General features: G+C 33.5%; 1 protein-coding gene across 1 annotated transcript; it reads left to right on the plus strand.

The window, feature by feature from the left end:
• Positions 1 to 3,396: 3,396 nt before the first annotated feature.
• Positions 3,397 to 22,360, plus strand: LOC129947950 (uncharacterized). The gene is made up of 13 exons (XM_056058735.1): positions 3,397 to 4,307; positions 5,906 to 6,393; positions 8,217 to 8,373; positions 9,029 to 9,156; positions 9,326 to 9,493; positions 11,686 to 11,849; positions 11,906 to 12,112; positions 12,208 to 12,630; positions 13,709 to 13,920; positions 14,008 to 14,251; positions 15,038 to 15,200; positions 20,004 to 20,106; positions 21,111 to 22,360. The coding sequence occupies exons 1-13, from the start codon at positions 3,444 to 3,446 to the stop codon at positions 21,228 to 21,230; spliced, it is 3,441 nt and encodes a 1,146-aa protein (XP_055914710.1). The 5' UTR covers positions 3,397 to 3,443; the 3' UTR covers positions 21,231 to 22,360.
• Positions 22,361 to 22,775: the final 415 nt, after the last annotated feature.

The following is a 22,775-nucleotide window of genomic DNA, read 5'->3' on the forward strand; positions in this document are numbered from 1 at the left end:
TTGAAGTTGAATAATATAGTATAATCAGAGCGTATGCAGTGAAATGCAACTGCAGCGGCAACGCATCACCTAATTTTATCCGTATGCCTATAGACCTACAAACTTCATAGTTGTTATATTCTGTTTACTCAGTTGTGAATCAAAATCCAAATCAAAAATTATTTTAAATTGACCTTTTCCTGGATTAAATTTGTGCGCAATTATACACAAAACAATACAAAAAAATAAAAATAGTTTATTCAAAATGTTGTTGTGGTTGGAATTTGTAAATTATAATTAAATCAGATCAGTTCGAACGAATAGGCAAACAATTTCAATGGAGGCAAAGTGAACTAGCTAGAATCTGACAAAGGACCCCTCGTTTTATTTCAGAAAGGACTTCAATGATGTATAGGTTCATTGCATATAGATTATTCCTTACAGATGAAAAGTTTCCTAACAAATAGACCCACACTCAAATTATCTTTTTTCCGAAATGACGAGAAGTTTCGAGTTCAAAAAGATTGTACTAGTTGAGTAGTTACTCCTTTGGTTGAACATGTCCTTGTTCACCTCTACTCCATGCACGATTTGATTTGAGTTGCCTTTTGCATCCAAGTTCTTTTCTGTAATTTAAAAAGTTTCATTTCAGTTTCACTGCCAAAATTTCAAAAAAACTATGAAACTTGTATCCTTTTCGTCATACTTTACTTATGGGAGTACCTTTAAATTGATGTCGACAAATATATGTACATGAGAATCACAGATGATTGATGAATTCCTGATAACAATTTAACTTTGAATTTGAATGTTTTGTTGGCCAACTGCCAATTCAATTATTCCTTAATCAAGTCCCAATTCCAATTGTTGGCAAAGTATATAAGTCTATAACAATGCCCGGAAAGAATTTCGGAAGAGCGATAGGTAGCCATAGTCAACTAAGTTTAAAATCCAGAGTATCATCATTTATTATCCCGAATTTGAGTTGGGAACTAGTTCGCTTTTTTTTCTTTAACTTTCATCTCTCGTTGTTGAATGATGTGCCATAAACAACAACAATGTCAAGTATTCGAAATTAATGAACCGAATTAAGGCATTTTGAAACAATTTCCGTCTACGTGCCGTTTCATAATATTCCGGGAGTTTAAAGAGTGTCTTCGGTGTTTATACCGTGTTGGCAGTGGGTGAATTTAAGGTTAAAGGTAAACAAAAGGTAATCGTGGTGTCAAAATATTATGTATTTGTTGGTGGAATAGATATTATATCCCATAATTACTACTGTACATTATATCTTGTCCATCTTTGACACCATAAAGCACTAAATTTATCATCAAAAGTACTTAAGAGAAATGATGAACTTTAAAAATTTTTCGTGAAATGAGGCATGGAGAAGCATAATGAGTTTCAAAAAATAAACTATCAAGTTTATTAAAAAAAATGTAAATGATCTTCAAAAAGGAGACTTCTAAAAGAAATGTGAATTTTTGATCAGAATCTTAGTATCAGACAATTTTCTACTATTACGATGTCAAATTTGCAGCATCAACTATAACTTGGCAATTCATTTATAAGTTCCAAAAATTCGCTTAAAAAATCCAAATAAACCGCCATGGTTTAACAAAAGAATTGATTAATTTAAATAACCGCAAAATAAAACATTTAGATTATTCCGTAATTCTAAAAATAATGAAACATTTTATTAAAAATATTGCTGTCTTCAAAAGCAGTTCGATTATCTTAGTGAATTTCAGTATAAGCATTACATTTTTAAAGTTGACTGGCGCAACAGTCCATGAAGAACCAGGGCCTAGTAATGCTGTCAGCCTTAAAGGTATTCCAAATATTTTTGGTGTTTTATAAACAACAAGAAAAAGTCTATAGGTATTCCTAATACAATGCTCTATCTAGACGTTACATCATCTGATCTTTAAACCGTATGCAATTTTTCAATTTGTATATGTGGTTCAAAATCAAGACAGAACATTTTTTCATAATAATTCTATAAATTCATAATTTTAGAAATATGAATCTCTCGGTAAACGAAGTTATAGAAGAGTTAAACATGCTGACTTTAGATAATAAAGCAAGATTTTATGGTTTCCCGCCAATACTTTTTAAAAATACCACACAGGCAATTGCTTTTTCACTTAGCAATATATTCAACCGGTCTATTCAGTCAGGCATATTTCTAAAAAGTTGGAAAATTCTTTTTTTCAAAAAAACTGTCGTCCAATTTGTAAATATCAGCTATCCCAAAACTTTTCGAAAAGTTCATTTATAAGAAACTTATACTTTTATTAAAAGAAGTGATCTCTCCAATGCAACATGGTTTTGTAAGTGGTAGATCTACTTACACAAATCGTATAATTCTTTCTAATTTTGCGTTTACAACAATGGAGAAATGTTTTCAGTGCGATGTGATCTATATTGATTTTTCCAATGCATTCGATAGAATTGATCATTATATCTTGCTTCGAAAGCGTCAGGGATATGGTTTTCACTCTAATCTATTGAAATAGTTTGAGTCGTATCTGAGTAAACAAACCCAATTCGTTCGTATTGACAAAAGGCTTTCTTATGCTATTAAGGTTACATCCGGTGTCCCACAAGGAAGTCATCTGGGCAGTTTGTTGTTTCTTCTACTTGTCAATGATATTCCAGATGTTCTTGGTCATTCACAATGTCTTATGTTTGCTGACGATTTGAAAATATACTGCATCGTAAAACATGTATCAGATTGTTAAAAGTTGCAAACAGACTTCATTTATAGGATTGGTGTGTCAACAATAATCTTTTTTTAAATGTATAAGAGTCTTATATTCTGTATAAAGTTAACAACAGTATTTTGCATATGATGAAATAAGTTCTATGTCAATATACCTTCAATTAATCTCTAGATATTTGCGTCGAAAATCAAATCAATACTTGATATTGAAGAAGAAAAAATAGTATTCCGAACGTGCGAACACACACACGCAGAAAAACTGTCTTAAAACCTTTTATTTAAATTATAGGGACCTTGAAATGCTGAGAAATGTCAAAATATAAAATTCTTGAAATTGAATCGATTATAACAACTTACTATGAGAAGTTAACAAATCAGAAGGAAAAAAGGCTTAAGTAGAAATTAACCTTTTAGAAGTAAAAAAATGATGTTTTAGAAAAGTTGCAATTAAATTATATTCAATGAACTATCATTATTCACATTTTATCATAAAGTTATTGTCAAATTGATAAGGTAATTGATTTAATAGAATTATAATTGGTAGACAATTTTTATTTCATTCAGTGTACTCACATATAATCGGTTTCTTTTTATAATCCTATTAAAATCAATTATCCAACTGCCCTTCAACTAAAAAAAAATCTTGAAACGACTTACCCATTTAAAAGGCTTTAAAAGACCGAAATATATTGCAAAAGAAAGCATAAATTACTAGAAGCTACGAGCGACACATTCCAATATGAGTTCCAACAAATATCAAAAAAATCCCCATACTCCAGGAATTTCATTTCTTTTTTTGGCAATAATTCTACATCGATTCGTAAACGCATCATGGACAACATTGCAAACAGAGAAAACAAACATAAAGCCGAAAATTGCATCTTATTACACTCGGGGGCTATTGCACCAAATGCCATCACTATCACCATCACCATCACCAGTGCCATTGCCATCAGAACAACTCTTCGACAGCAAGCGTTTTGTTGACAAAAAGTCGAACAATATTGATGTCAACCATCTGGAAAGTGCTGCAGGCAGCCCAGGGATGCTACATCATTTAATTTATGAACTTGTCCAATACAAGCATATACCGAGAGTAAGTTTGCTAACATGCCAGCAGGATAATGGGAACTTGGACGTTAACGTAAACGTGAACGTGGACGTAGATATGGGCAACGGGTCACCAACCAGAAGGCAGCGAGAGCAAACAAGGACATCGATTAATATTGACACGCTGACAATATTGAGATCGTTTTTCACAGGCAAGGATAATCGTCGTTGGTATAAGGGACACACGATTGATGGTGTCAACATTTCCAGCAGCATCAGTTCAAGTGACTGGATTGGTCACAACCACCATAGTCGAAGTCGTGGGTCTGCACATAGACGCTCTGCAGATTCTCAGCCAAAGGGTGTTTTAATTAAAATTCTGCGAATAGATCTATTAATCAATAGTCAAGCAAGCAAGAGTTTTGCAAATAAAAATAATTCTAGTGACACTGCAGACGAGTTGCTTGCGACGTTCCTTCGGAGTGAAGTTTTGCGACAATTTGTTGTTCTTGATTTGTCTTGCAATATTGCTAGTCGAAAAGTCCTACAGATGGTAAGTTTATATTGTTGTTTTTGTACATATCTTCAGATATTAATTTTGAAAAAGAATTTGAGTGTAAAAAAATGTTTTTTTTTTGTCATTACACTTGGTATTTCATATATGCTGTTAACGATTGCTGCATTTTTGAAAATTTTGCTGTTTAGCATTATAACAAAACAAGTTAAAACTCCTTTTTCATGTTTGAAACAATCAGTTTTATTCCTATACTATTCCTTATTCTTATTATTGATGTAGTGCTTTCCAATAAGAGGTTTTATTTTTGATATACAAAAAAGAAAAATATTTAATAGAAATCAATGCATAATTACTTAATTAATAAGAAAAAATGTGCCATTAAAATCCTCTAAGTTAAGTTTTCAATGACCAATCCACTCATGTGCGGCTGCTATTCTCGATTACTTCTTGAATTCAATTTTGAAGGCCTTAAATAGGTTATGGAGCATTAGCGTAGACCTTATTTTTTTAAAAACAAAAAGTCAAAAAGTTTTAAACAACAACATCTTGGTGGGCAATTTTTATCACCTCTTCGAGAAATAAAACGGGCAGAAAAATTTCTTTGCAAATCTGCGATCTGTGACACCACTTTTTTACTATTTTTATAGTTTATTTTAACTACTTCAATGTATTATTAAAGGCTATATTATTCCATTTTTAGTAATGGCCTAGTTTTTACTTGTCAAATGCAAAACAATATAAGCTTCAAAAGTGAAAAATGTCCTATTAGTAGGATTTTTGTAATGAAGTTTTGTATTGGAAAACTTTTAAATTATACACAAAACGCATTTCTGTAACAACCTCTATGTTTTTCCATTCATCTTACACAAAATTCTATTTAAAAAAACAAGAAATTTGTCCATTTTCATTCAAAAACATCAAATATTTAGTTCTCATTTAGTCAACCTTTTTCCATTGATATCTTTTAAATAATATTACAAAATTTATGTGCATAAAACCATGATAGAAAATGACGTATGGTTGCTTTAAGGCATTCCCATAATTTCCTCTCACTTTCGATAGAAAAAATAAATTAATGAATCATTCGAGTATAATTGACATTAAGTATTACCATCATCCAACAATCCACTTACTCACCCAATGGCAAACGATCCAATGGCCAATTCCAACAAACCAATCCATAAAAACTGTTGCATGCAAAAACACTCAGCCATTTACCATCACAATCGTGCCATTACCATAATCCAGTGGCACGATAAAAATCAGTTGTTGAATTTCCTTAATTGTCGAGGAAGACTCGGTAATCCACAATTATCCAGGCTTCATCCCTCAGATCTCAATTCCTTTCAATCGCAGCATAAGAGTAACAACAGGATTGGAAGAAAAAAAAGGAAAGAAAATACACCAACAACAACAAGGAGAATTCCTTTGTCCAGCAGTTTCTCTCAGTTGGTCTTTCTGCGGTAGATCTCGGGGCGATATAAAGAAAGAAGAATAAATAAATATGTAATTAGTTTGTTTTTCTGTCTTCTCTTTTTCTCTAACATATTCAACCGGTCATATCCTTTATCCTTAAACTCGTATCACAAACAAACACACATACTCAAGCCATTCTCATTCCCATTCAAAACCAGGCTTCGAACAAAGGACTTTTCAACTCCTCATATCATTGGCTTTTGATTGAGGATTATACTTTTAATCGGCAAGAAGATGATGACGATGAGAACGAGAATGAGGATGAAGATGGTGACGGTCGGGATGATTCTCAACTGCTGCAGGATATCCTTACTTCTAATGCTCCAGATACTGATACCGCTTCTGGGACTTCATCAGGAGATGATAAAATCAATAGTGATGGCCGAGACGCAGACGATTACGGCAACGGCAATGGCAACGTTAGTGACAACAAAGTCTCCATCTCCAGGTTCAGCTCCATCTCCAGTGACAGTGATAACGCTGAGAAGGGGGAACAGTTGAAGCAAGAGAAGGACATATTGCTTATTGAGAAGTTTCTAGAAAAAATCAACATCAATATAAATACTGAGCTAATATTGGCAAAGCGAATCAATGGGGGTCCAGATTCGGATTCAAAGAAGGATTACTACATGCTGTATGACGTTTGGTAAGTACATATAACTCTAAGAGTACCATAATACATATAGATATGGATATGGATATAACTTTACCCAATGATGTTTATCAATTGCTTGTGCATCATTCTGATTTAAACGAATCGAATGTGGGTTGTATGATGTACGAAGGAACTTGAACATGATTGTAAACAGGAAGATTTCCAGTTGATAGCTCCGCAAAGAGTGAGTACACTCAGATGTAGATGATAACTCATCTAGTTAGGACGTTTGATTGAAGATTATTTAAGGATCTCATAATTCTGCAACGATAAAGAAGTGTTCTTGAGGTTGGAACAATATTTCTTCTTCCCTTATGTATAGCATAGGTAAGGTAGATTTTATGAATGAAAGGATATTTATGGTAATATGATATATGTTTGAAGTTCGGCAAAGGATGCCAATAAAGTTGTATTGATCTTCAAGAGACAAAAGATATGCTTGAAACAATATTGGCAGGTATTTAATTATTGCAAAAATAGGGGCTTACATACAATATACTTGTTTTGATTTTCAAGTTATTTTAAATGCTGATGTTATAAAGACTTTTTAACAAAGTGTGTTTCTCCGGAATCATTCAACTGGTGGAAAACAAAACTTAACTGAAAGAAATTTTATTACAATTTCGAATTATGCATATATAAGTCCTGAAGGTTAATCTATTAGTCGTTGTTGGTACTTCTTCCAACCAGAAGAACATTTTATAGTTAATTAATTGTTGGAACCAACCAATCATTCAGCATAACTCTAAAGCGCTCGAACATCAACTTAACCGCAGATGCTTCCTCATTTCGAAAGAAATACAAATTGATTATACTGCCCGCCCAAAGTTATGGCTCTTAATTGTTTAAGGATTGCCGCGCTCCATGTACTGCAATTTTGCATAGAAAACTGGATAACGAGGGTTTTGTCAAAGTGTTCTACTAAGCGAGTATATTTTTTTGTGTAACTAAATATCCACAGTTTCAAATTAAAATAGGTTAATACAATCCTATCAACTTTTATTATCTTTATACCTGCACTATCTACATAATTATTCTCATAAATTGAGCATAGGAATGGAATGAGCTGCAGTACGGGATGAGATGAGCCGTACAAAAATCGTACATGGTTCATCCCCTGACTTGTTTATTCCTTAGACCGCTCATTAAAAAAAGAACTCATTCCAATTGATATGAAATAATGCGAAACTACCTTATCGACATGAATGGTTTATACATTCGATAAGTTCGCTCAAATACACACACCATTTATTTTCACATAGTACTTTCCCAGTATTTTATATTTTTCTTATAATTAGAAGATAAGATTTTAAACAAATTATAAATTTATGTTTAATGTTACACATTCAATAAAACAGATTCACACTAAATTATCATTTTAAATTGATATATCGTCAGTACTGCAAGAATTCATGGTTGATAAATATTGAAGAATGAGAAATTATCTAAGTTCTTGCTGTTCATAATATTTCAGAACATTTTTAAATATAGAACTCTCTTATCAAATAGTTGGTTAATTGTATAACTCTGTGATTTATTAACCAGCAATTAATGACCTTCAAATAATCTTTCCAAATACTGAGTCAATATTTTAAAACTGTGCTCTGGCTATAACTTCATTTAAACTTCATCCCATAAATATTTAAGAACAATTTTAAAACATATCTCCATGCATTTCGAAATATTCTCATTTATATGAAAATCCCTCTTGAGATTCTTATGATATAAAGCATATACACAAAACATCTTCTTGTACTTTTATTTACGTACGCTTATTCGAAGCTTATTCTAGTTAATTAAGAGTTTTGATACAGGAATCCTGGTTTGCAGTATGGTGGCAGTCTAAACGTTACACAAATTGGAAATTTCTCAGAAGATAATGGCCTTCAATTGCGAAAGTGGTATCGGCAACAAACCACAATCATCCGTAGAATGGACATGATGAATGCCCGCATCCGTTGCATGATTGTGGTGAGTATTGATATTCCATATTAGTTTCCCCCCCTTCACACGTCCATCCTCATCACGACGAGCAACGATGGTTTGAATCAAAAGTCTAGAAAACATAAAAACTGGATATATGTATACTAGTACGTGGGATCTCTGATTTCCCATGTGTACTTATATAACATGTCATCTTTGTTTTAAGGGTCTACCAATGAGGAGGATTTACATTATTTTCTTTTTGTTTTGGTTTTCTTACTCCTTTTTCATTTTAAATTGTGTCAGCCGCAAGCCAACATAACGTTAGAGCGCTGCTCTGGGATATGGGAAAGCATATAGGAGGAACAAACAAATAAGATCCTTCCATGAATCCCAATTGCCGTTTTGTCAAGCTCTCGCCCAGACCAAAGCATCTGCAATCTGAAGCTGAAACTGAAACCTGAGACCATTTGGTGCTTCTAAATTTTCAGATGTTTCGGGTGGTGTCAGTTATGTACTATGGGACATTTATACATGTCCTCTACTTTCCCTTATCTGTCCTTGGGTTAAATTCTTAATTCTGCCACTTAACACTAGATTTTATAGAAACTCGTATACATATAAATGATTTTTGTGTGCTTGTGTTTTCTGGTTGTGAGTTTTTAGACTTCTACTTTCCCAATTTTCTCCCAATGCATTGAAGATTACGAACAAGAATCACTTGGACAACTTTGAGGATTACTTGACACAGCAATATGACATCCACCTGGACTCGATGCACCGTTTCAATTTCGCTCTTCTCTCCTACGTCAGGGATTTATTTAATTTCAGGTGAGTAATATGTATTTACTCGTATCCTTGTGAGAGTTCTTGTGAGTGTTTTTAAAGAATTTATCAATCAATATACACATATGTATATGTACGAGTAACTGTAGGTACATAAATTGTCCTTGCTTCTGATGGTTCTTTAGCTATATTTTCAATTATTTTCGCCTTAAAGCTTGGTCATGTCGCGTACTCCCTCTTGGGGCTATCTGAAAAATGGAAAATTCGATGGGATGATAGGAGCTCTTGTACAACGTCAGGCAGATATCGGTGGATCACCGATTTTCTTTCGAATAGAACGTGCGAAGGTGATTGATTACACAACAAGGACATGGATTGCCAGGTGAGACAGAGTGTCATTGAGCACAGTAGATATAGCACCTCTATACGACACACACAGTACAAAGTTACATACCCCACATGATGCCGCCGATCGCCGCCCACCGCCATCGAACCGCATCACTTCAAAGCAATGAATGTTATGTTTTGTGGTGTGGTGGGGTTTTAATTTGGCATATTGTTAGCTGTCAATCGAATGAAAAATGATGACACTGTTCTATGGTTTAAGGGGTGTTTGCGTGTTTAGATTGTCATTTTTCTTGGTTAACCACAAGAAGATTGTTTATAGGCAGGCATATCAGCGGAGTTTGGTGGCTAACGGCGGCAGGCGATGCGGCTTCTAAAACAGAGATGGGGCATCATGTTAGACAAACAAATGGACGGGGGTATGGGTTATGGGCGTTTGTTGCCACATTAATTGGGAATAAATCCTGTGACACAGATGGGATATAAATTTTCATTTTACAAGTTAAGTGCAGCTTAAGGCAGGTATAGGTGAAAGTTCTACCTACCTACATAGCAAGGTATTGAAATTGTGAAGATTGATTGTGTGGGCAATGTAAAATTAAATGAAAACTTCGTAATAACACCTTTTGTGAAGAGGAAATATGTATGTCAATGGGTGAACCTACTAACATCTATTTACCTCCTACGATTCCTTGTACTGGGAGTAAAATATTACTAAGGAGGTTCTCCAAAAGCATTAAGTAGGCTTAACAGTAAGTAGGTAGGGACGTATTGATTGGCATAATTGATTCTTACATTTATTTGCACAATTTTTGAGCGTTTGGACTTTGGTATTTATTTATTTGCCTTTATATGGGTAGTTCTCTAAATCATACGATTTTCATAAAACATGAACAAAATTCTAAACATACTTGAATTTTCTTACTATAAACATTTAAGGTCTACTAGCAAAAGGAGTTACGAGTCTCTTAACATTTTTATGTTAGTCTTACTATAATATATTTACGTAAGTATTGTCTTCTTTTAAAAATATTTTCAATCTAATATTTTTTTTAATTTATTCTGGTATAGATATTTTATGGGAAGACTGGGCGTATACGTATTTTATTTATAGATTTTCTTGAAATAAGACAACATTCTTCGTTTTTGTTTGTTAGGTGTCATCCTACATTCCTACAGGAAAATAAAAAATGCTTTTGGATTTAAGAGTTCTTCGGTTTTCATTCTGATACATTGATTAAAGTCACTGGATTTTTGTTTAAAAAGCTTATATTAGTCTTTCTTGCTTTTCACAGCAGTTTAGTTAAAAAATAAATTATATAAAATAAATATTGATAACTTGCAACAATTCTTTCTCGTATTGATATTTTATTAGGACACTGGGCGTAAATGTAACATTTTTTTAGCATTAGATTCGTTTTATGGATTTTTGAAAAGCTTGCAATATTCGTAACATTCCTTAATTTTTCTTCAAAATTCCTTATATTCCCATTTTTCAAATACGAACCCTCTCTTTGTTATAAATATTAATAAATTTGAATGTATTTATTATGTTCATCATCTTAAATGCCTTACAAAACAATATTTAAACCTTGCTTCATTCCGTCCATCTTCTTCGAATCAATTTGTCAATTCAACTCCTGACAAAATTCAATCCTTATACAAGCAGGCCTCTCTTCTTGACCTTGACCTATACACAATTCAAAACAAGCAAATTATTTTTGAAACATTGCACTCTATTTTGTGACATTGAACCAGATAACCAAAAGCCGAAAGACAAGATGTCACATAGCATTGTCAAAATCCCGTTTTTGGTCTCTTTGAAAAATATTTTATGTTCACAAGTTCTCTTTTGGGTGGTTTTCTGGATGATTTTAAAGCTTGACAATGGCTATTTGCCAACCCACTTTTGGTTTGGGGCATGGATTTGTGTTCACAGATGTGCTCCCAGAGCTAAGTAGTGGTTGACCGAAAATAATTTCATGTTTGTCAAGTTGGTTGGGTTCGGTTGTGTTGGGTGTGTTTTAGGGGGTATTTTGGATGTTATGGGAGGGATGTTGTCCCGGATGGCCAAACAAACCCTAATGTTGCCCCAAATTAGTTATATTTTGGTGTTTAGTGTTTATTTAAATTAGGGTAAACAAAAGAGTGTCACCATCACCAACCATGGATCACTTGTTCAAAGTTGTTTGTTTTTGTCTTTTTTTTATTTCTGGTTTTATTATACAGGCCTTGTTTCATATTTCGACATCCCCGAACGGTTCGAACGGACCAAATCGTATTCCTTCAACCTTTTTCAAACAGCGTTTGGGTACTTGTGGCAATATTTGGAGGAATAACTATAACTCTTTTGGCTGCTTTGACTATTGTGGAGCAAAAAATGAAGGAGGGTGGTAAGTAAAAATGGAAAATTTATTGTTTTCATATTTTTATCAAAATTCTCTCATAGATTCTGACAAATCGTCTTCATCAGTTTTCGAGGAACAAAAAATGACAACGAATACAATCGATGTTAAGAACACTAAGAACCAACATAATTCCCTGAGGAAGACAACAAAAATGGAAGTAGATACCGAAGTGAGTCCCTTTACTCAGAAGAATACAATGCCCTTGGCACGGCAGCGGCAGCGTGGTCTCTTTAGAACTGCAGCTCCCTGTAAGTTTCATACCGTCCTCATCGTCTTCGTCGGTCGTTCGTAGAGATGGAGGCGAATGCACTCAAAAATCATAAATCAAAACTTTCAATTTAAGGGTTGGCAAACATGGATGAGGATACCAATAGCAATACCAGCACCAGCACCAACACCACCATCATCAACAATGCTTTAACTTTGAGAACTCAACGATTCAACATCAAAGCTGGAGGAATCAGAAAAAAAGAGGACACCCCAGTGGATTATGGCGATGGAGCTCATGTCTTGGCGCAAAGTGAAATTGATTGTATTGATAATGGTGTCAGAGTTAGTGGCCCGATCAATGCTGTAGTTTCACTTAATAACCATGGCCATATTGAAGCTGGAAGTTTGAAGATGGGGAAAACTTTGAGAAAATATTTTACTTGCTCGATGAAATACTTTTGCAAGACAGATGGAAATGGAAATATTTCAAATAAAAAACGATGGGAGATAATGTTGGAGTCAATGCTCTTTTATATTGGATCAATTTGTCAACAAGGTATACGATTTTTATTTTATTTTTTTCTGCGAGAGAGAAACTTTAATTTTTAAGTTTTCATTAATAAAGGAAAAGTATTATAAAGGCTTTGTTTGAATTGAAAAATAAAACAGTTTTTCAGAGGCAAAACATTTTCAACTGTTGTATGAAAGCCATAAAAAAGACGGTTCAAGTTTGATTCGAGAATAATTTTTAAGTTTTAATAAAAATATTTTTCACGCAATATTCAAATAAATATGAAAACAAAATGCTAACAAGTATGCCGCATAAACTTCGACTTAAAGAGTAAAATTCTTTTACTTTAAATAGAAAGATAAAATGAGGACAAAGTAAAAGGGTTTTGAAGTAATTCTTAGGGGAATATTTTAGGACACAAATAATTCGAAAATAAGATTAGAATTTTTATGGCAAAAAAAATGGAAAACAAAATAACTGCTGTACCTACAGACAGGCTAAAACTTGAAACTCTTTGATAAAATTCTTCAACAACGAAGCAAATAATGTCTCTATTTTGAAAACTTCTTTAAAAAAATTAATACATTTTATTTTTGTTTTCGCGTTTCGTTTTAATTTCAATTTTATACAAAATAATACAAACAATATTTAAAAAATGAGGTATTAAATAGGTTCATCAAAAAAGTATACCTACGTTTTTTAACTTCTTATTGGAGCCCATTTAAAAAATTGAAACATTTTGTTGAACTTTACGAAAAAAAGTAAAAGAACTAAAAATTACTTTAGACTGAATTATATTTTAATAATCTGGAATAATGTTCTCATACAAAAAAAACGCGTTTTTAGCTTTAGTTTTCATTTCAATTTAAAAAAAAAAAAAACAACTTTAAAAATTGTAAAAATCTAATTAATAGCGTTTTTTCACTAGGCCCTGGTTCTCTACGGACTGTTTCGCCATCTAATTTATTTATTTTATAGAAAACTTTCAGTCTTATTCGATTATCACTTTCGTCCCTTTTTTTAGAGAAAACATTTTATAAAAAAGTTAATTTTGTATTTTGTATTCTTTTATTCATATCTTTTGAAAATCTAGACTTTAAAACCATTTTTCTTTATTTTTCAGGATTATCACTCTCCACAAATCTGATATCTTGTCGGTGTGTTATTATTACCAGTCTCTTGTTTTCATTTTGCATCTACCAATTCTACTCGGCTAGCATAGTTGGTACGTTGTTGATGGAGAAACCAAAAACCATCAAGACACTACGCAATTTGATTCAAAGCTCTCTCGAAATTGGAATTGAAGATATACTCTACAACAGAGACTTTTTCCTGGTAAATAGATATACGTTCAAAAATATCCCCCTTCCATCTTTTACACCCCGTAAAATAATATGAAACAACACCTCTTCCTTTTCTTAGCACACAAAAGATCCAGATGCCATTCAATTGTATGCTTCTGTATCACTACCTCCGGACCAGAATTCAACACCCCCAACCAACCAAACCAACCGAAGCCAGACACTAGAAGAGCAACACCACCACTGGCAAAAAGAGGTTCCCACCACCTCCACCAGTAATCACAGGAATAGAGTACAATCAAAAACCAGCGATGCATCCAACTGGCATGATCCCGAGTATGGCGTGGCAAAAATTAAACAAGGAGGTGAGCAACAAAAAAAAAAAAAAACAAGACTGAGTAACCTCCCACATCACCACCCCCAAAAAACGAAAGAAAAAAAAAAATAATCAAGCGAACATGCATACTTAATCAAAACTGCAAGTCCCCCAAATGAGCTTACAACGTTATGCAATATTCCAAGTCTTTCGCTGAAACATGCATTTTCATTTGGAACATCAGAAATCCTTTTAATGTACACTTTGTACTTCGGTTCGGTTCACAGACAGATAAGCCGATTGCATTACCGACAGAAACAGCAGAGAAAAGAGTGTGAGTCCTTTTCCTGTCAGATGGTCGTTCGGTGGTAAATCTGAAAGGTATTCGGTTGAAATGAACTGAATATATTATCCGTTTGAAAATTATTAAAATAAAATAATATTTTCTATTACTATACACTTTACACTGTACACTGTACACTGTACACGAATACGAATACCTTTTTGTGGATACAAAAACTAGAAATAGTAGAATTAAATAGAATTCTAGAAAAAGGATTTACGAGTGTAGCTACGAGTATAGAGACAAGCCAAGCAAACCCAACTCATAATCAGGATCAGGTATATAAAGTATATAAAAGGCAAAGGTATTGTGTATGAATAGTATTTGTATTTTTGTGTTTTTTTTTGTTTTTTGAATAAGTTGATGATATTAAAATTTATAAAACACCAACCACAAGCTATACACCACAGAGCTACCGTAAAGAATAAACTTTTGATGGCACTTTTTAATGAGCATTATTATCCGATTTTTTTTTGTTTTTCTCTGCTCAAGGATATGCTTTTCATGTGGATGTGGCTACCGCATATAAAATAATCTCGGATACTTTTACTGAAAAGGAAATTTGTGAATTGTCAGAAATTCAACTATTTCCACCACAAAAGATGGTCAACATTGTGCAGAAGGGTTCACCATTGAGGAAGATCATTACATATGGGTAAGTTTTGTGTTTCACAAAAAGAAAGATGTATTTTTATTTGGAAAAATGTCTGTTGACCAAGAAACCTTCTATTAACCTACTTAAAAGACTGATTTAAAGAATATTTTGCTTTTAGAACATTGGAAAAGATTTAAGAGGATAAACTGATGCAAACTCATAAACGTTTTAAATTTCAAATTTGGAAGTTAATTGATATCAAAGTTTTTGATTTTAAAAATGAAAGAAAAAATTGTACATGCTTGATGTGCGGCTAAAAAAAGATTCTCATTACATGACAATATATCAAAAATCCTTGGGGCGCGACTGAAAAATAATCTCTATACTTATGTGCATTGATGTTAGAATTATGAATTTCAATATGTAAAGAAAAATTAGAGTAATTTTAAAAATTTCACATTCTTCATGTGCTGCTGAAAAAAAACTCTGTACATGAGAAATTCATCCAAAATTAAACTTAAAATGATGGACATTGGTGGTCTTAATTCAAAAAAAAATATGGATTGAGTTAAAAGTGCGATCAATTTGCTGTTTAGGTTTTAGTAACTATGTAAGTTAGTGATTTATTTATTTACATTAATTTACAAGATTTTTATACAATATTTTGAATTTAAATATTGAACCTATAAAAACGAAATGTAGGCAATTTCTTTTTTTATTTTAAGTTGCACAGCGAACAGGATTGGTTAAAATTACCAATATAAGGACTTCTATTTAAGATGAGAACTTCACACCTTGTTTTAAAGATTAGGGATATCTCTTCATAACTCAGTGAATCCTTGAAATAATTTCTGGAACCAAGATTACAGCTGAGCTGACTTTAGATTATTCTACTAAATGAGTCTTGAGCTTCTTCTATCAGTGAATGCCTCACTATGTTCTCATTTTTCTCCATGATGTTGTACATTTGTTTTTTCACATGGTTTACATCGCTGAAATCATTGCCATCTTGCAAACCATAAGTCCTTGTTTCTTAACTCATATAAAAGCAGTTTTTTCGAAAGTCTTGTATTCTGACGGGTGCTGCAGAGTTTGATAATGTGGTAAACTTGAGATTTCAGGGTGCTTGTTAAAAGTTTTGGAAACTAGGAGTATTCAGGGGTAGGTTGAAAAGTTTCTTTATAAAATTCATATTAAATTTTTCAATTTCCTTCAGCATACAAGAGAATAGATTTCACTACTGAATTAAATATTTTGCATTTTGTAAATAAACTAATTTGTTTGTTGGAGAAGACATTTGTCCATGTTTTTTTTATATTGTGCGCGCATTAAAGGGGTTATGAATACCCCTATAATGATAAAACACAGTGCGAGCAATTACGAAAGGAGGATAGGATTAGAAGGGAGAAACCGATGAACATTGATTTTGAATGTCTGCACGTTGTAAAGAGTGGGAAATATTGAGTCAGGTAAAGCATTCCACATTATTGTAGTGCGGCTAAAGAAAGAATCTTTGTATTTAACAGTATGTCCAGAATTGAGCTCGCGGGTAAATTAGTAGGCATTGTTAGCAATACAGGTATTATGGTTAAATTGTTTAAGGGGTGGAATGCAACTGGTTATTTCGCAAGAGCATTGTTTATAAAAATAACGATGAGACCTTGCATCGATGTTCAAGAGAAACAAATGTCTCGGAAAGAGAACGGTCTCTAATCATTCTTAGAGCTCTTTTTTCAATTTTATTCAGAAGACTCAAGTACGTTATTATAGCACCATCCCAATTATGAGAGTTTAACTCAAGTTTTGGACGAATACAACTTTTTAAATCATAGCCAGATCAGAAGGGCTAAAACACATCTTGCATTTTCGGAGAAAACCTAAACACTTTTGGTGATGTCAAATATGTGATCACTCCACAACAAGTGGTTTGTAATGCACATACTTAGGACTAAAAGCTGTTCGGTCACCTCGATGCAAGTATCACTAATGGATAGTGGCATTGGGGGAAGGTGATGCTTTTGTGACATTAGCCAGCATTGAGTTTTCGAAGCATTAAATTCTACACGGTTTTTGATTCCCCATTGGACAATGCTGGCGTTGGTAGGCCACATCCGAAAAATAAGGATGAGAATCTAAAAACGAATTTAAAAAGCAGAGGGTACTGTCATCAGCAAACAAAAGATCATTTATGAATATAAGGAAGAGAGTCGGAGACAAAACGGAGCCCTGGGGCAAACCAGCCTAGATATTCGACCTCTTTTGCTACCTCCAGTTGCGTACCATTATATTATCAGTTTTTTTCATTATAAGCGCTTTGTGTACGGGCAAATACCATTATTTTGGATTTTGTTCTCTTGATAGAAAATCTCCAATTGTTACAATATGCAGATAACCGACTGATCATCAATTGTAAACCTTCGAGTGATTCTGAAAGTAAAACGAGGTCATCGGCATATATTAACACATTCATGGTGCAGCTTGCTATTTTTATTCCTCCAAGAAATTTATCCGCAACATTAATAATAAATAACGAGAACAAAAGAGCGCTAAGTGGGCATCCTTGTTTGACTTCTGAGCTGGTGCTAAACTATTCTGAAAATGCGAAGACCTTTTTGTTACGTGCTTGAAACGGTTTGACTATAGATGGTACAAATGTGATCGATCGTTGAAAAGCCTGGTTTTAGTATTTCAACTCAATTGTCGTTGCTTTTCTCACAAACAAGTTTAAAATCAACAAAAAACGCTATAAGTTTGCAGTTTTTAATACACTTTAGTTTTGTCAATTTACGCAAACTTTTTGTAAATTTATTCCTGAAAATAAGTACATACATTCCAACGGAAACCCGTCTCCGAGCCTACTACACCAGTTTCATAGTTAATTTAACACAGTTCTAACAGAGTTTTATCGTGCTTTCTAAACTGTTTTAATCTCTACTGACATCCCTTGACACCACTAACAAACTCCTTTTTTCATTCCGTTTTTCCGAGTCAGTGATGATGTAATTATTACATTTTACACACATTCATGCAAAACATACAAATCTTTTGTCAACTAAACTGCCCTACTCTAACCTCCTATATTATAACATCATTTCAACCTTGAGCCCTTATGCTGATGGCTTCCACAGCACAAAATTATATTTGGGGCAATTTATAATGAATTTATTGTTCACTGTTGAGCACATTAATGGAAATATGAAATTTATTACAGCATTCAAATGCAAAATTAAGCCAGTTAGAGACTCTCTAGTATTAGAGAGAGTATGGGTTCTAGAACTAAATTCGACCAACCGACAAACGATTTGAAAATTTTAACTCCAACAACAGGAACGGGAACTGGATTGGGAATGGAAATGTTAACGAAAACGAGTTGTTTGAAACAATTGGAGAGTGCACACAATTGTCTGCCGTTCTCGTAGACTCGTAGCTTGTTCCATGTTCTGTGTTCGTTCACCATAGTTTTATCAGTTGAAGAGTACGGGGACGAATAACTATGAGTACATAGAAATGAATAAAATTAAATGATGTGACACTAGAAAACTCACCAAGACCAGGTTTGCAATGATTTTGAATTAAAATGTATATTAAGACTCTTGTCAGCACTTTATGAATAAGAGCACTGTACTGGTACTGTACTCGTGTACTGACTGACATTTGCTGGTATATGACAAAGCTGTTATTGCTTTGGAAAACCGAATAGAATTTGTCTGGAATTTTCAGTGTGTACAATATACAATGTACGAGTACATATGTACAACGAGATGGGACTGGTATAGTGAGTCCTATGCTGTTCTGTTGGTGGGTCACTGTGGCGTATGTGGAATATTTTTTTCTTTCTTTTTTTATTATTATTATTTTTCATTTTTACATATCCATAAAAGTTGTCCCTTTAGTTTTTGGGACTTGATCATAGTGTTTTGTGGGGGAGATAAAGAGGTGTTGCAACCAAAATTTGTATGGCAATAATATGCAAAACTCAAAAAGAGGAAACTTCATTACATAATTTGAGTGCAGAAAGTTGGTCTTTTCAGAGGGAAAAAACAAAAGAGACGTTGAACAAGAAGAAGAAGAAGAAAATAATTCTGCTGAGTTGACTGTATGGATGGATCAAAACCTTTAGGTTTTATGGCCATTATGTAATTTAAATAACGCCCTTTATTCATGAAGTTAAGACTGTTTGGAAGAAAATTTTGTATAATGAGAAAGGTTTATGTGATTTCTACTTCTTGTTTTTTTTTTTTTTTTAATTTTGTAAGGCCCATGGAATTTTCGAAATTTCTGTTTTCAAGGCTTTTTAACTGACGATGACTTAATACTATTAAAGTTTTTTCGTTTCTTTTGATTTTAAACTTTTAAAACAATGTATAAACAGGGGAACTGTAATGTGTTTTTTTATCAGTAGAATTTTGTAACAATTTAACATTTAAACAATTTTTTTCTATTGTTTTTGTTTGATTTACCGTCTTATCTTTAATAGAATTAAGGAAAGTCTCTATCTCTCTCCCTTTTTTTGAGGTCATTCAAAATGGAGCAAATAGAGAATTTCAACAAAGGTCTTGGACTGGAACCTTTCTACATTTATACTACAATAAACATAATTGACACACATGCCTTCTGACTTTACATAATCTACCTCCTTTCGTTTAAAAACTGCTTGAATCAGAATGTTTCGAAAACATAAATCCATTCTTATGGGCCTAATAAATTAACTACCCCAGACCCCACCGATAACATCAGAGATGCAGGTAACTTGGTCACAGCTATACACCATATAAATAATTATACTAGAACGTAGGCTAGTCAAAGGAAAGGTCCATTGTTTTAACTATCAGGGTCTCACTCGGTTTTTTGATTTTTCCACAGGCTACGTCGAAGCACAGAAGCCGGACTAATGGATTACCAGAGAAAAGTCTGGCACTCGCCAAAACCGCGGTGCGTGAAGCAGATCCGAACTGATGATTTGAGGGTAAGTAGTTTTCTGCTTGTGACCCAAGAGCTAAAGTTTTCGAGTGGGACACTGTTAATGGATTTTTACGGTTCATAGCGTTCACACCATCAGAACGATTCCGAACCGACATAAAAACGGCGTGGCGTCGCTCTTCGTCGTAGTCGTTGTCGTCGTAGTCGCCGAACCAAGCAAACAGAGTGGAACGATAAATTTGTTCCAAGAGTTATTCCCATGAACTCCTCATTTTTGCTGTGTGCAAAGTGCAGTTAATCCATTTATTTCTAGAATACGTATGTTGTCATGTTGGTATTTTTTGCACAAATTGATGTAAGCTCCAAGGATACCCAGTATAAGGAGTATACGGAGTATATATTCAAGAGTTGAGACTGCAACGTGGCAGATTGTTTTATTGTATGCCATTGTGGCATCTTATACATCCCAAAACAACTGACGTTGACCTTTCCCGCCTGACAAGAAGCATGCCTCGTGAAAAATGAGTACCGTCAATGCGGGGCTCCCAGCTTTGTGGATGGAGAGAGTGAGAGAGACCTTTAGCCGAACTTTTTACTTTTATATCCAAGGGCTAAAATGAAGGTTTACCTGAGCTTTACATGATGGGGGCAGGGGGAGGAATAGTGTCGAATAGTATTCTTGTTTTTTGTTTTGTTTTGTGCGGTGTTGTTAGTGAGGATCTCTTAAAATGTTCCTTTATCCGTTGGAAATGAGTTTTTAGCCATTTGTGCTCTTTTGCATGATATTGCGGTCTCGTCGTTACCATTTGCAAAGGTGAAAACAAGAACCCTCCACTCGAACAAGGACTAACCACATTCACAGAGGGCGTAAGGTATTTTAAAAATACATATAACCACATTCTCCTCGTCGTTTCTCATTTTGGGTTCGAGTGCGACTGAGAGTTTCGTATCATAGAAATCCTAGCACCTCACTCTTCATTCATTTCCACCTTATAAATGTATTTTTTTTGTATGCTTCTTTTTGGTCCTTCTCTCTTTTTGATTATCCAGGTTGATATGCAGACATTCACATCAGCAGTTTTCGTACTTATCTTTGGATTTGCAGCTAGCGTACTCGTCCTGGCTCTAGAGATGGTTCATAATAATTTATGGCAGCAATTTGCAACATAAGCAGCAGCAGCAGCCAGCATCAGGAGCGTAGAATGAACAGCAGCAGCACAGGAGCAGGAGTAGCAAAAGCAGCAGTAGAAGAAGTAGAAACGGGAGCATTAAGCTTTGGTTGGGATTGGTGACAATGACGCGGTGATGGTAGACGTTTGTGGTGGCGTTGCATTTTTTGGTTGGATACCTTTTTGGCTTCCAAAACTTGGTTCCAAAAGAAAATTGCAGTTGACATCATTGAAATGTTTTGGGGTTGCGGTGATTTATATGTGTAGTATTGTATTTGATTGAGTTGTTGCTTTTTTGAAACAAATAAAATGTACAAATAAATTTTGCTTTATGTTTGTCTAAAGGCTTTGACGTTTAGGTAAACAATATTGAAGATGTTGCGGGAATTTATACTTTGATATAATGACAAATTTATGTAATTTGGTTATGTAATATTTTGGAGAATTAATGGAGAGGCTAGGTTTTTAAATGACATACACGTCCTAGCCGAACAAAAGAAGTTTATGTGATATGTGTTGAGAGGGTATGTGTTATTGATTACTTAAGTAGGTTTTAATAATTTACAAAATGACGGGTTGAAAAATTTGGCAGAAGATGAAAGCTTACAATCTTAAACGATTTCTTAAAATAAATAACTTACTTAGCTAAAATAATGAGTTTGCAAATTTATAACGATTTTAGGAACTTAATATCTCTTAAAATGTTACCATGGTAAGAATCAATAAAGGAGTACTTTAAATATAAGTAAGTTTTTAAGGCATTTTGAGTCTCTGCATTTCCAGAATTTTTAGTTCTTATTTTGTTTTTTTTTTTGTTATCATCAAAGTTCACTATCGAATTCAGTTAAATCGTTTTCAATAAAAGTAGAATATTATTTAACAAGTTCGCACTTATTGGTTAAGAAAGGAATTGCTGAATATTTAGAATATTTCTAATTTTTAAAAGTTGAAATACGACTGTTCAAAAGTTTTTAGTAACCAAGTTTCCTTAAAGTTTACCTGCTTAAGTTATTGAATATTTATTTATAAATTAAAATTTGTATAACTCACCAGAATTGTATATTAAATCACTCTAATGTCCAGGCCATGCAGGTACATATTGTTATGAATAAATACGCTGAAAAGAAAAGATTGAACGATATTTATTTATTTCATCAATTGATAGAAGATCTGCTGGTTACAAAATTACTACAAAATAATAAAGCTGATAAGATATATACACATTTAAAAGGAATTTAAGATTAAATTTAATTAATTAATCAACTATATATTTCAAGAATTTTGTTCTTAAAACAATCTCTATTCATACATAGGTCAATTTCATTATAAAAATGGACACAGAGAACGCGTTATTGGTTCATTTAGCCCATAATTAGTCCTATGAAGAGAAGGATAAAATAATACATTTTTGTTGCGAAAAACTCGTGATGGAACATGGAATGGAATTAGTGAAAGCAAATCACAAGAATTTATTCTGTTATCAATATATCCTTAATAATCGAAACACTTTGGACTTGTCTCCGACATTTAAGCGTTTTTAAGGCAA

This window comes from Eupeodes corollae, chromosome 2 (genome assembly GCF_945859685.1).
Source record: "Eupeodes corollae chromosome 2, idEupCoro1.1, whole genome shotgun sequence".
Lineage (NCBI taxonomy): Eukaryota > Metazoa > Arthropoda > Insecta > Diptera > Syrphidae > Eupeodes > Eupeodes corollae.

What these genes read in the sequence shown, in the direction of transcription:
- LOC129947950 (XM_056058735.1), top strand. Translation starts at nt 3,444, where the DNA reads ATGAGTTCCAACAAATATCAAAAAAATCCCCATACTCCAGGAATTTCA. An exon ending in CTTTAGAACTGCAGCTCCCT is followed by an intron (nt 12,113 to 12,207) that starts GTAAGTTTCATA and finishes TTTCAATTTAAG; the next exon opens with GGTTGGCAAACATGGATGAG. An exon ending in AGGAAGATCATTACATATGG is followed by an intron (nt 15,201 to 20,003) that starts GTAAGTTTTGTG and finishes ATTTTTCCACAG; the next exon opens with GCTACGTCGAAGCACAGAAG.